This window comes from Rhinatrema bivittatum, chromosome 3, assembly GCF_901001135.1.
Source record: "Rhinatrema bivittatum chromosome 3, aRhiBiv1.1, whole genome shotgun sequence".
In the NCBI taxonomy this organism is placed as follows: domain Eukaryota; kingdom Metazoa; phylum Chordata; class Amphibia; order Gymnophiona; family Rhinatrematidae; genus Rhinatrema; species Rhinatrema bivittatum.
Window position 1 is genome coordinate 156,636,458 of NC_042617.1, and position 15,084 is coordinate 156,651,541.

The window sequence follows — 15,084 nt, forward strand, 5'->3', positions numbered from 1 at the left end:
AATTGTTGCACTGTAGAATTTCACAGCAAATATTAGATTTCTGCTCATTTTACTCAAACTTACTGACATATTGCTGGAATCCCCTTATATGAATGACTAGCACAGCCTTGTCACTTATACCAAGTACTGTATGCCATAACTGGCATGCCAGCACAGGACAGAGCTTATTAAAATGATGGGGCATAGTGTGGAAAAAAAAATAATCCATACTACTACTGAGAGCAGGGTTCATAAGCCCTCTGAGGATAGGGAGATACCTAAAAGTACCTGAATATAAACCACTTTGAAGTGCTGAAAAAAAAAGTGCAAAAAGCGGAATATAAATCTAAAAAAAAAATGTACAATGGCTTTCTCGGTTAGATCAACACATTCTGAGGAGCTTACTGAAAGAAAAAAAGAAAAAAGAAAAAAAAAAAGCTCAGTTTACCAGCAGGATAGGACAAAATGGCCCTCCAGTTAATTTGCTCAGGTGACTTCAATGCCAGCTGGAGGTTTAATGACAACTGACAATATGAAGGATGCCACATAAATAATACATGGAAACTTTGCCTGCACAAGAAGCTGACATACATCAGGTTTGAGTATTCGGCTTTCCACCTACCACTCAGCAGTGGTGGAACTGATTATCAGTGGCAGAGTTACAGGAGGGTCAGAACAATGGCTCCTGGTTAGATCACTGTTTAAACAGCAGCCAGGGCTGGCTTTGTGTACTCCTTGTCCAGCTCAGTCACAGACTCAATTTAATGATCAGAAACAAATCCACAACATACACCATTCATGTAAATCGAATAAGAGGCAAGATAGCTTTATGGAAAGTGTGTAACCTACTTTTTTCTCCTTGTCTATTCTCCCCCCTCCCCCGCCCTGAAAAGAAAAAAAAACAACCCAAAAATATTATGTAATATACTTTGGTCCTTTTCATCTACATATTACATCTTTCTGTACAAAACTGCAAACAGCTTCCTAAATAAAGGGAACAAAACTTTCAAACAACTGTGCGCGACAACATATATGTGCATATATGGCCACGTGTAGTTTTATCATAGTATTTTATAACCCGTGCATATCACATACGCATATCTCTACTCTGCAACTATTGTGCATATATATGTTCGCATGCAAATAAATGCACTGCATTGAGACCATGTATAAGCAATGCATTGAACATGGGTACTTTTCCTATTTTTAAAAACTTCCACATGCATATTTTACATGCAGAAGTAAATCAGGACTTACGCTATTTGCACATTAGTAGCCAATTTTAAAACATTCACGCATAATTGATTTTAACCAGTTTATCAATTAGTCCACCAGTTCATCTAGTCCTTCTCCAGGTCATTGTGACCTTCCTGGTTCTTTATCCTAAACTCCCCCCAGTTCACCCAGACATCCCACTAAGTCAGTACTATGCAATGAATACATTTCAAATCATTTATGCCAGATAATCAGCAGGTGTGAAATTTTATGAGTAAATTGGTAAAAGTACATATGTGTCTTTTAAAATAGCAACTTATGTGCACAAGTGTTGGCCCCACTCTGGAACACCCCAAATCGTCCCCTTTTTTACATGCATATATATGTGCATGAAAAATAGGGGAGCCCCGATGGCTTTCCCTGTTCCCTCCGAGGCCGCTCCGAAATCAGAGCGGCCTTGGAGGGAACTTTCCTTCCACCCCCCCACCTTCCCCTCCCTAACCCACCCCCCAGCCCTACCTAAACCCCCCCTAACCTTTATTGCAGAAGTTACGCCTGCCTCTGGGCAGGCGTAGGTTGTGCACACCAGCCGAGTGCAGGCGAGCGATACCCAGGCCCAGCAGCAGTGGAGAGGCCTCTGGCCACGCCCACGCCCTGCCCCCACACCGCCCCGCCCATGCCCCGCCCCACCCACTTACACGCGTCCCGGGGCTTGCGCACATCGCCGGGCCTATGCAAAATAGGCTCGGCGTGCATAGGCTTTGAAAATCTGCCCCATATTTTTTACTTTTAGAAAATAAAGAATACACAAGTAGAGGCTATTTACATGTGCATATGCTAATTTTTACACACGTAACATTTTGAAAATTCACCTATAAGCAAATAAATGGATAAACCCAAGTAGACTGCAAGAAAAGTAGGATTCACTTACTTCAAGCCTTTGAACAATATCTCTGATATCTTCTACACAATTATCCATGGAAGAGAGAAGAATACATTCTCCTCTTTCATAGAACATTTTGATAGACATTAATCCAGATGTCCAGCCAATAACATCCCTGCAGGAGCAGTTAAACACAACGTTTTTGGATTCTTTCTCAATCAACATGACAAACTCATTGGAGATTCCAAGCAGACCCTCAATGTCAGCAGACAGGCCAAAATCTCGAGCGACTACATTCCACACAATTGCTCCAATGCTGAACACATGAGCATCCTTTCTTGGTTTTACTTTCTCCTTCCTTTTGGCCCCAAGTGTAATAAAACTAAATTTAACTGAAGAATCTATAGTGGCTGTGGTAACAAAATTCTCTGCCAAGTCTTTCAAGTATTCTTGCCTCGTTCTGGTGGCCATGGCGCGGAACTTTTCAGATTTATGAGCTGCATTTTCAGCGTTAATCACTTTGGCTAAGAGGAAGTCCCTAAAGACGGCAGATTTTGGAAATGTCACTCCCTTCGGAATAGGTGGGCCAAATGGTGGTACGTCTTTTGATCTTGAAACCCCAACACTAGAAATGAAACAAAGAAAGTCAAGTTAACGTAAGTCAGTGTTTCTCGACCTTTTCAAACCCAAGGCACACCTACATTAACAAAAATGTTGTGTGGCATAGCAACCTCCACCAGAAAAAGAGCTAAGGAAGCAATGAAAGTCCAAACAGTCTCTCTTCTAATTTTTTAAACAAAGGGAGAGAGAGGGGGTGGAGACACACAGTAACTTTTGTAATTAACTGATGTGCCCTTGTCACGGCAGAAGTCTGTGGCAGCTCCCCAGCAGCGTCACCTTTAAGCAGAAGTTTATGGGTGGTATGTATGTATGTGTGTCCCCACTATTGTGCACAGAGAAGTCTTGTGATAAGGGCCCTCTCCTGTCTCCTTCTGCTGCTCCCTGCTTCACTCTCTATTACTACTACCATTTATTATCTCTAATACTCTACTAGACATTTGCAGCTCTCTCCTCGCTCCGCTATCTTTTAACATGGGCACATCGTCCACCTGTACCAGCTCCTCTCTAGAGATGCTCTTGCTCCTACTATTCCTTTCTGCCTGTGGACTCCTGCTCCTTCATCATCAGAGGCCATTGCACGCCTCCTTTCTCTGTCCTTCATTTTGAACAGACCTCTTCACTCCCAGACTCTGACTCCTTTATATGCAGGAAAAAGCAGACGTCTGGGCAGTGTGGACATCTGGCTCAGTTAAGTCACTTTGTTGCTGCATGAGGATGCCAGAGCTCCTCCACTGGTGCTGCTCCCAGAGTGAGTCCTCCTCAAGGCTGAAAACATCCTCTCCCCGTCTCTCTCAGCCTTGGAATAAGACAGAGAGGATGGAAGGATTCAAAGGAGGAGGCTAAGAATGGGGACACGAGGGGCTGCTGTGTGCAGTGTGTGGTTATTTATGCCCTGCATGCTGCCTATTAACTACCACACCCTAGGTCTTATACCGTAGCCAGGGAGGAGATGCAAGCAGGATTGCACATGCTCTTGCATATTTTGGGAGCCACCACTGGTGTCTCTTGTTTGTGTGAGGTGCTGAGAGCCAAGCCTAGGCCCTGGTCTGGGACCTGAGCAGCAGGAACTTTTCCATGGCGCACCCGAGCAGGTCTGGCGGTAAACAGGTTGGGAAATACTGGCGTAAAGGGTTACATAAACTTAGCACCTGTAAACTAACAAGCTGTAGTGCACATCAGAATCTTTTTTTTTCCCTGGAGCAAGTTTTGAACTTGTGGAATGACCAAGATATAGGCAAATGCAGATTAAAGACTGTGAGCCTAACGAATAACATTTACAATTAAGTCATCTGAAGACAAAACTATACTGTAGCATTGTCACTTAAATTACTGTCTCATAAAAATAAGGTACAGCAAGCTAATTGTAGGTGATTGAAATTTAAGGCTATATTAATTTATTTCATGACTCACATCAAGCCAAGAAAGGTTAGCAAGCATAAGGATCATCATCCTGCCTTGAGAAAAAAATGTATTCCTCGAGAGAGACCAGGGCCTTCCTTGAAGTGAATACATTTTCATTAAAAAAAAAAAAAAAAGAGACAGCAGTAGCCATCAGTTTATTTCACAAATCATTAATCTTGTTCTTCTAATTCATATTTCTATTATTAAGAGGATATACTGTTTTGAAATTAGGCAAACGTATGACCAGAGAGGAAGGCAGCCGATGTGAACTACAGCTCATCAATAGAAACCTACACAATTTTGATTTCATTCACAGAATGTCATTAGCTTTTCCTTATTTCGAAATTTGCTGTCACAGCATTGCTGAATTAGTGTGAAGCACACACCCACTCTGAAAAAGAAAAATGAGTTTAAAAAAGCAGGACCATGTATTTCCTTAAAAAAATCAAGCCCCGAGTCTTGCCTTATTTTTCATCTCTGCTGGGGAATGTTCGGGAGGACGACAACGGCTCTCTTATGTTTGGCATTTAATTCATTCGGAATTATGGGTGTATCTCCTTTACGGGTAATCCAAATTCCACAGGGACTTTTACCTGCAGGGTTTGCACCAATAATCAAAGCAAAACTTTTGACTATAGCCCAAGAAAAATTTAGGTCTAGTGATTTGTGCCCGTTTCCTCTGCGCATAACTTTTTGGCACATACTAACAAGCGGAGGAGATCATTTTCAAAGGAGTTACCTGCGTAAAAGTAGCAATTTTCAAAAGCCCATTTAGACATGTAAATCCTTTTGAAAATTACATCCCTAGTTTTGAATAATGGAAACTAGGTGTGTTGTTCAATCCTCCACCCACTCCATACCCCTGGGACTGCCTCTGCAGCCTTGTTAAATGAGGTGCATACTTCTATCCGCAGACAGGATTGGCAAGATTTGAAGCCCTGATTTTCTCACGTAAAATGCTTTATTACCCCACGGAGAAGGGTTTTGAATATTGCTCTCCTTATATTTCCCCATGTCTACCACTGCTCACCAATTTAAATCCCTCTCTTGTGCTCGTCAACTCATGCAAGATTCTCCCTACTCGTCACCATGCCAACCCCCACCAGCAATGGCATCGGGAAGGGGCAGAGCCCCCAGGGGAAAGCCCGATGACGAGAATGACAGAGGAGGGAACAGACCATGTGCCGTGTTAACAGAGGTCCTGCGGGACCTCCTATTTACTACGTTGGATCCACCAGGATGCTGCACACATCATATGTGATCAATGGTACCCTGGCTTCTGATTGCCTATAAAAGTGGCAGTAGTGAAGTGGAAAGATATTTCAAAAGTTTCAAATTCTTATTTGGCTTGGGAAATGAAAGAAACGCTATAGGCAGGTAACATTGGTGCTTCCTACAGCTGCCAACTCAGAAGAAACCACATTAATGATACTCGTCCACCAACTCAAATAACGTAAAATCCTCGAGAAGGCACAAATGTAAATGGACGCAGACTGTGGGAGAGAAGGTTTGTGATGGAAAAATAAAACAAAAAGGAAACCGAAGTTACCTAACTTAAGAAAGGAAGTGTATTTACTTACCTATAGCAAACATTTTCTGTGCAGGGATTGTGCACTCTGACTATGACAAACACATGCTGAAAGTGGGAACGGATGCTTTTGGGAGTAAAAGGAAGTGCTCCGGGCTCTTGAAAGACAATAGTAACAATGTCATTTCCTATGTGCCTTTTCCTTAGGAGCTACGTGAAAATGATGGAAACAAAGACCATTAGTCACAACGAAAGGCCTTCAGTTAGCACTCATAAGGCTGCTCAACAGTGCAGACACAATTAAAAAGGCAGTTTGGCAAAGCGTAAGTTTTGATTGTTCATTTATGGTCGTCATTAACAAACTCTCATGAATGGCGACAAACAGAAAGAATGGAAAGGAGCAGAAATATCTGGCTCACGCATGCTCCTCTCATTCATTTCTTCTAGCTCAGCTTCCCCTTCAAACCTTCAATCCTCATCTTGCTAAACACCTCCGTTTCTATCCATGAACCTTTTCCAAAACCTTCAGTTTACTTTAAATAACTGCAAACAGACCCAGAGGCACAGATGATCATTTTTCAGCACCAAGGAGGCGTTTTGATACAAGTCAAATTACATGCAGTGTTTTAGAGCAGGGGTTCTCAACCCAGTCCTCGGGTCACACCCAGACAGTCAGGTCTCTGGAGGAAGTAATGTATGCAACTCTACCTTAGGCATATTCATGGTGAATATCCTGAAAAATTGACTGGCTAGGTGTGTCCCGAGGACTGGGTCGAGAGCCACGGGTCTCAAGGCAGACTGCAATCAAATTTATGATTACATTCCTGTTACACCGTGATCATAGTTATAGTGATCATTAAGAGACAGGAGGGAGCACATACAGGCGGGAAGAAGATGTGAGCAGAGGAGATGGGAGGAGAGGGTATGGTAGCAATAAGGGACTATTAGATGTCTTCAACAGTCAGGGAAATGGAAGACGCTCTAGTAGTGCGGAATTTTTCAAGCAAAACAAAACCTGCAAGTTGGCAACCAAACACCGCAGATTGGGGCAGATTTTCAAAGGGATAGGCGCATAACCCCTGAAAAGCTGCCCCTGCGCGTGCCGAGCCTACTTGCATAGGCTTGGTGGCACGCGCAAGCCCCGGGACGCGCGTATGTCCTGGGGCTTCGAAAAAGGGGTGGGACGGGGGCGGGTCCGGAGGCATGGTGACGGTCTGGGGGTCAGGGGGCGGTCGGGTCCGGGGGCGGTCCCGAGGCCTCCTTCGTGCAGCTGGCTGGCTGGCTGGCGCGCAAGATATGCCTGCTTCGGGCAGGAGTAAGAAATAAAATAAGGTAGGAGGGGGGATTTAGTTAGGACTGTGGGTGGGTTAGATAGGGGAAGGGAGGGGAAGGTGGGGGGAAGCGAAAAAAAGAGTTCCCTCCAAGGAAATGGCCTTGGAGGGAACGGGGAAAGTCATCGGGGCTCCCCTCGGGCTCAGCGCGCGTAAGGTGCACATGTGTGCACCCCCTTGCGTGCGCCGACCCCGGATTTTATAACATGCGCATGTCATAAAATCGGGTGTAGATTTGTTTGCGCCGGGTTGCGCGAACAAATCTAAGCCTGCGCATAAGTTTTAAAATCTGCCCCATTTTCCCCTAAATTTACCAAAAGACATTACATGCGCTAAAGCGACAGGTGCTGGCATTCTGAATACTATACATTACAAAGCTCTTTCCTTTGTAATAGATGTGTTGGATTTGACAAACTTATGGGAGGAAGCACTGGGAGATTGGGATCGAGCTGTTCCCTGGGTCAATTGCTGAACACAATCAGCAAGTCTCCTTGTCAGCAGGGATTGCGTTTCTTAGCTCACAGAAGAGGGAGCCCCAATAGGAGTGCAGAAAGGTAGGCCATTCACCACCGACTGAGTGTACGTTCTGCCATTCTGCCTCTCCCTCGTTTTCTCATAGTGATATTCTGCCTTCCTGAGGGAAAGTATGGGAAATGATTTTGAGCATCCCTGGTTTTTCAGTGTGCCATTACTTATCTCAAAGTGACTCTGGGATCTGCTGTTTTTCAATACCAACTTTCTCCTGGCAACCAAAGATTACTTGATATATAAAGATCTTTGCTTTCATTTTATTCCATTGATTCTCTCCCATTTCTTTTGTTCATTAAACATTCATAAAGTCCTAGGAAAAATAAAATAAAAACTGAAAACAAAGGTCCCTATTGATATGCTACTCTTTTACAATTGGAAGGCTTGCTCTTCACTGGATTTTCAATAGCGGTGGAATTCCATATCTGCAACTTATAAATATCAAACAGTTGCAGCTGAACAGACTAATAGATTATGTAAATTTGGGTTAACCTGGGAATTATCTGATTCTTATATTAAGTCATCATGACACATGAGGTGCCATCTGTCTCTTCCTTTCTGGATGCCCCATCTTGTCTTTGTTGTTCTCAATTATGTATTGCACCTGATGTTCCTGTCCTTGTTTGCTGTGTTATTTCTGGATTTTCTTAATAAAAAAAAAACTTGAGCAGAAACAAAAACTAACAAAAAACAAACAAACAAACAAAAAGGGTAGGAAAGTAGCCTGGCAACATCAGTTAAGGAAACTGAATGTCCTACTGGACACAGTCAATGATGTTTAGACGTATCAGAGGCGACGTGCTTGGGACATCAAAAAGTAAAGGCTGAAAACGTCATGCCGCGTGCGACTGAAGAGTTATATGCCAACCATCTTTCCCCAAGAAGGTAACAGCAGCTCAGATACTACGAGCAGAATGGAAATGTGCTGCTTCAGTTCGGTAGGGCTGGCAGCTGTGCAATGCAGTAATTAAGGATTTTCTGCCGATCACGGGCTGTGCGCTTATTTTGTACAGCTCTCAAAGAAACTTCAAGGCTGGAACAAAGGGCTTCTTTACATGACCGGTCTCAGACTGGTCAATGCAAGGAATTAAAGGGTTCAGCCTTGAAGGATGCTTTCTTGAGAGGCCTCAGCTAGATAATGGTATGCAGACGACTAGCAGGGATCAGAGGGAAAGAGAGCGATAGGGAGGAAAAGTTGAAATGAAATAAACCACTGCTTCATAAGCAGACTAGATTGGAAGAACTTGCCTCCGGTGAACAAGCAGCTCATGTCACACCACGAATAGACCCTTCATGTCAAAAGGGACAGACTGAGCCTGTCTCGCTTTTATCCCAGTGCCTGGTATGAGGTATGACAAATCAGAAGTAGAATTCCATGCATGAAGCAGGGCAAAAACTGAGTAGACTCAGGCTGTCTCTACGATTAGAACCATCTTTTATCCCTAGCAAACCTGAGTATGGAATGATCAGATGGCTGTATCACCATCACCATTAGACAAAGGTCGCTTGTAAGTTTAAATAGGTCAGAAACTTATTACACCACACATTGCTTTCAATGGGCAGCATTAGGGCAATGCCTGAAATACTGTGAGATCATAAATAACCCGCTCCTTAAATGAAGCTTCATGAGCTGAAGACGGGGCCATGCGCTGGGAAGGTCAGGGTAAAGGTACTCATGGTAGAGCTTAAGATGGGAACTATCATTTCCTGAAAAGGGAAGCCCCTCCCCCTTCCCCTCCTAATTTTTATCACCTATTTTTAAAACTGTTAGTCTTTTATTTTACTTCTGGGCAATGGCTAGAACCTTCTCCTTCCACCTCGGGAAGGGGGGCGAGAAGCAAGGGAGTGAGGCAGAAGCTGTGAATCAAAATCTGTCCGCACAGGCATTTCTTGCCCATGTCTTAAAAAAAAAAAAAAAAAGGCCTCCATAAGCAGGTTTAAGTAGTAGCAGGCTTTCACTGCAGCCAATGTAATAAAGCACACAATTTAACCTGAAGCTGTGCGCGTATTTTGCGTGTGCAAACTTTTCTCCTGATGCAGCAAAGAATTTTGCACACATAAAAAAATGTGTATACAAGAATGTGTACAGGTTAGGGTCCTCTCATGCAAATCCCATAATGGGGGGGGTGGGGATGTGGAAGGTAACTAGAACCAAAATGTTACTAATAAGGGCCAAGAGTAACAGATAAGTATGAGAAAAAAATAAGTGTGAAAGCTTGCTGGGCAGACTGGAAGGGCCGTTTGGTCTTCTTCTGCAGTCATTTCTATGTTTCTATGACGACATTAATGCTTTGGAAATGATAAATAGTAGTAGCAGCAGCTATCACCCCTCCCTCTAATCCAGAGAGCTGCGCTGGCTTACCTCCTATATTCTTAGTGCTGGAAAGTGAACTCCTGGTCAGAGCTGGAGTAAAGTTTCCAGGGCTAATCTTAGTCTATGGCGGAAGCTGGAGTTCCAGTGCTGGAACCTGTGGTCGGAATTTATGTACTGAAAACATCTTTTGAGCATATAAATCATATTTTATGCACAGAACACACAGAAAGCATTCTTTCTGTGCTTAAAAGGGAGGGGAAGGCAGCGTCTTCTCTTCCCCGTGCTCTCTCTTCCTGCAGTGCCAGATTTTCCTCTCTCCCTGTAAACTCCTTCTCCATGAATATGCCTGAGCATATATTTTAACTAGGGATGAGCTTTGTTTTTATTTGCCGGGTCGGACTTAGGATCGGGCGACCCGTGGAAAACTTTGTTTTCCAATGGGTAATTTATTTTTTCTCGGCAATTTTTGCCGAAAAACAAAAACCCACCCAACCCTTCAAATTTAGCTAACTACAACCCCCCACCCCTCCTGACCCCCCCAAAACTTGCCTAAAGTCCCTGGTGGTCCAGTGGGGGTCCCGGGAGTGATCTCCTGCACTCGGGCTGTCGGCTGCCAGTAAACAAAATGGCGCCGGTAGCCCTTTGCCCTTAGCATGTGACAGGGGCTATCGGTGCCATTGGTCGGCCCCTGTCACATGGAAGGAGCAATGGATGGCCGCACCATTTTCTAAGATGGCGCCAGCCAACCCCCCCCGAAACTAACAGCGCCCGCAGCATGCAAATGCATGTTGATGGTCCTATTAGTTATTCCCGTGTGATTCAGAAAGTAAAATGTGCAGCCAAGCTGCAGGCAGCCAAGCCGCAGGCAGGCGTTAATTTCGGCCAGCACCGGGGAAGTGTATAGAAAAGCAGAAAAAACTGCTTTTCTGTACAACCTCCGACTTAATATCATAGCGATATTAAGTCGGAGGCCCCAAAAATTTAAAAAAATTAAATAACAAATTAAAAATCGGCCCGCGGCCTGCGGGTTGGAAGACGGACGCTCAATTATTCCGGCGTCTGTTTTCCAAACCCGTGGCTGTAGGCGGGTTCGAGAACAGACACCGGTAAAATTGAGCATCAGCTGTCAAACTCGCTGACAGCCTCCTCATTTTCATTTTTTGTTTTTCTGAATCATGCTCTCAGGAGAGTGGCCTGGGCGCTCGCCGGCTCTCCCATGCGTTTTTCTGAATTGGCCTGATAGTAATAATGGCAGAACAAAAACAAATGATCCATCCAATCTGCCCAGTAAGTTTCATATGATAGTAACTGCCGCTCCGTAGCAGGTTACATCCATGTTTTTGTTAAGGATAGTAACTACTGCTCCATGTTACTAAGGGAGTAACTGCCTCTCCGTGCAGGATACACCCATGTTTCTATTAAGGGCAGCAACTGTTACTCCATGAAGGTTTCCCCCATGTTACTGTTAAGGGTAGTAATTGCCGCTCCATGCAGGCTATCCCCATGTTACTGTTAAGTGTAGTAATTGCTGCTCCATGCAGGTTATACTCCTGGGGGAATTCTGCGCACAAAATTCTGCAAATTTTATATTGGTCAAAATAACGCAATTTACATGACAATCTTTAAGTAATTACATTTTAAATTAATACAGAAAAAAGTTATTACTTAAAGATACAGAATTTTAAATATTTTGAGCAGAATTTCCCTAGAAATTCATGTAACAGTGACCTTTCCACTCGCTGTTCCTACTCCCCTGGCCAACTCCTCCACCTGCCAGTATCTCTTCCCTCCATCTCTAGGCTCAACCCCTTCCACTCTATTGCCAGTCCCAGAGTTTGACCCCGTTCTCAGTACTGCCCTTCACTCAGGCTCCCTCTGTCCCTCCCTCTCTCACATTCATGCTCACTCTCTCTAGTACACATACACACCCCTCTCATACAGGCTCCCTCACTCTCTCGCACACACACACACATCCCCTCATCATACAGGGCCCTCTCTCTTGCATGCACACTCTTACATGCTCCCTTTCTCTCTCACACATACATCCTCAAACAGGCTACCTATGTCTCTGTCTCACGCACCCCTTCACACAGGCTCTGTCTCACACATACATAATCCCATCATACAGGCTAGCACTCTCACACACACACAATCCCTTTGTCATACACATGAGCTCCCAATCTCTCACACACATACACACTCCTTCAAAATCTCCTCATATAGGCTCCCTCTCTCTGAACCCCCACCCCCCTCTTACCTCCCATGCTCTCTCACCCTCCCCTCCCCCACACCCCGTCCTCTCTCTCACACACACACACACACATTCTCTTTCATCGGCATGCCGTGAATGGAGATGAAGGCCCGGGCGTGCCATTCGCGGCACACTGGGGTCTTCCATCTTCGCCGCGAGCGGAGCACACTCCGTTCGCAGCACATGGGGGCCTTCCATTTTTGCTGCTAACAGCGTGCCTGGGCCTTCATCTTCTTCGCGAACGGAGCACATCCCACAGCACACACAGGACGCGCTCCATTTGCAGCATGCCGGGGTCTCCTCTGCTATTTTCTGCACAGAATTTGGCAATTCTGTGCAGAAAATGGCAATTCTGCACGGGGGGAATTCTGCACAAATTCTGCACTCCTCAGTAGTGCAGAATTCCCCCAGGGCTAAGGCTACCCTCATGTTACGATTAAGGATAGTAACTGCCGCTCTGTGCAGTCTACCCCCATGTTTCTGTTAAGGGTAGTAACTGCCACTCCATGCAGGTTATGCTCATGCCTTATATTAAACATAGTAATATTTGCAATCAAAATCAAGCAACTATCAAACTCATACCAACTATCAAACCCAAACATTTTTACGGGGTAAGCAGCCTTTATGATAATTCAGATAATGCTGTTTGATCGAGCTTTGCTCTTGGACTTGGCCGTAGAAGCAGTCCTGTGATTTTCCCCCAGTGTCCGCATAAAAGTACCCAGACTGTAAAAGTCAGGGCCCAGCATTGGCTGTCATCTGAATCCAATTCCCCTTTTTGTCCCCACCGACTAAGCAGAAAGCAATGTTGCAGTTGTTTCAAATGCATCAGGGCTAACTGGTTAAAGGCAGTAACCCCCGTGCCTTCTATTGTGGATATTAACTGCCGCTCCGTGCAGGTTCCCCCCCCCCCCCCTATGCACTCCTTTTTCTCATTTTCCAACCTTTAATTTTTAGGGATCCACAGTGTTCATCCCATGCCCTTTGGAGTTTATTGTTCTCATCCTCAAGGGCATTCCAGGCATCCACCCCCCCTCTCCGTGAAGAAATATTTCCTGATGTTGATTCCGAGTCGTTCCCCATGGAGTTTCATTTCAAATGCAATAGACATACTAACTGGAACAATCTATGTGTCACTTGTAATCCACACAAATCTGCTGACTTTTTTAGGGGATCGAATACTTTTGCAAGCCACTATATATGCAAACATGTCTATCTGACATGAATATATTACTTCTTTTTAGTAGACCAACAACGGCTCAGGTTTGAAGAAAATTTATGTCACAGTTATAACACAGCAGGCATGTGATTCTGCTGTAGAAGAGGTTTCTTTTAAGCTTTCTGGGGCATTATGGGGTTTCTCCAACTCTGTTCTCAAATTTAGAATAGGGAAAAAAAAGTTAACGAAACAGAACTGGTTTGTCGTTCATCCCTGCTGATCTGAGGTAACCCTATTCATGGAAATCCAGTTGCCAAGCAATGAGGTCAAGGTTAATAGGTGCACTCCCAACCGAGTGCAAGACCCGGATCCAAGTCCAAACAAAAGAATTCCCCCACAACCCTGAGAAAGGGACTCCCAAAATGCTCCTTCATCAGCACAGTTTTTGGTCAATAAGGACTTTCTAACAGAAATTGGTTCAGAAAGAAATTCTTCTTCACTTAAGAACAGCCGGCCTGTGTGAGCGACCCTATTTCTGGGCATTTACATTTATTCCACGTGGAAGATGAGAACGGTTTGCCAGAAATAACTTTAGGACCCCCATTTGCTAATGCCATGATTTAGATTGCAATATTCAGGCACTGCTGGCTACCCCCACGGCTGGCTTGATTTGGAAAAAGCGGTCACAGAAACCATCTGTCCGAAACCGGGCCCTAGTGAATGTTGTCAGAGAAAAAAAAAAGAAAAGAATGCAAGAAAACTCATACTTCTCAGCAAGAGTTTTGTCCCATTATTTGAAAAGCAATTGCTGAATAGGGCAGAAAGTGTACTGCTGAACAGTAACGTTAGAGCATCGTTGCAGAGCTCAATTTCATGTCCACAGACGATCACTGCCTTCGATCTTTGAAGCCGAAATTGCAGAGCAATACCCAGAAACAGATACAGCAGTTACACCAGCTCATAATCCTATGCAATATTACTGTTCCAGCTTAAAAGCCATCTAATGTATCCAATTTAATCTCCTATGCTGGAGCGAAATCTGGTTTTATATCTATAGTGCTTCAAAATTACAAGACAGAGATGCACAACTATTATGCTATATTAGTTACCTTGGTAACAAGGCAAACTCCTTTTTGACGCTAAGCAGATTCTGTCCCATTGTGTGAGGTGGTAAAAGGTGCACAGGTATTTATGAGGTGCTAGTTAAACAGCAAAGGACACTTGGGGCACAGTCAGTGAAAGGGACAGGTGTACATTTTTTGTAGAGGCAATTTTCATTTAAAAAAAAAAAATCAGGGGGGGAGGAGGAAAATGAAAGAAGTCACCCCCTTTCTCCTTCTATTATGTCAATGCCGGCAGTGGTTCTGATTCTGCTGAAGTTGGTTGCCAGACCCTTCTTGTTGTATGCCTGCTCCTGGGAACATCATCACTTTGGAGGATGCCTGGACTACGGTAACACAAATGGGAATATAATGTATCTGAGTCAATTATGTAATTATGCAAATGTGCTGATGACACAGCTGCCAAGTTCACAGATCAGCATCAAAAGCTGGGGGACTTGGAAAGGAACATGAATAACATCCAAAGTCAGATATCCAGTCTGCATGCCTGCCATGCGGCCTTAATTAGAGACAAACTGGCACTGTATAACAGAACAGAAAATCTGGAGAACCCATCAAGGGTAAGAAACCTGCTTCATCACTTTTACAGACACCAGGCTGTTAGATCCTCAGGAAGTCCTCAAGAAATGCTCGAGGGCGATGATAAAAATTTCAGGAGAACATATGCCTGGGACATCCAAAACGTGCTCAGTGCCATCTGGTAGATGAGATATTAACCCAGAGGGCGGTTTGGAAGCCATAACATCTGTAGAG

At 44.3% G+C, this 15,084-nt stretch overlaps 1 protein-coding gene across 10 annotated transcripts in view; it reads right to left on the minus strand.

The window, feature by feature from the left end:
• The window catches only part of SIPA1L2 (signal induced proliferation associated 1 like 2), a 492,084-nt gene that overhangs the window by 157,280 nt on the left and 319,720 nt on the right, over nucleotides 1-15,084 (minus strand). For all 10 annotated transcript variants that reach the window (XM_029593863.1, XM_029593861.1, XM_029593864.1 and 7 more), the window contains 2 exons: nucleotides 5,680-5,837; nucleotides 2,126-2,702 (listed from right to left, as the gene is read on the minus strand). In XM_029593863.1, the coding sequence (XP_029449723.1) occupies nucleotides 2,126-2,702; nucleotides 5,680-5,837 (735 nt within the window). The remainder of the gene's footprint in view (nucleotides 1-2,125; nucleotides 2,703-5,679; nucleotides 5,838-15,084) is intronic.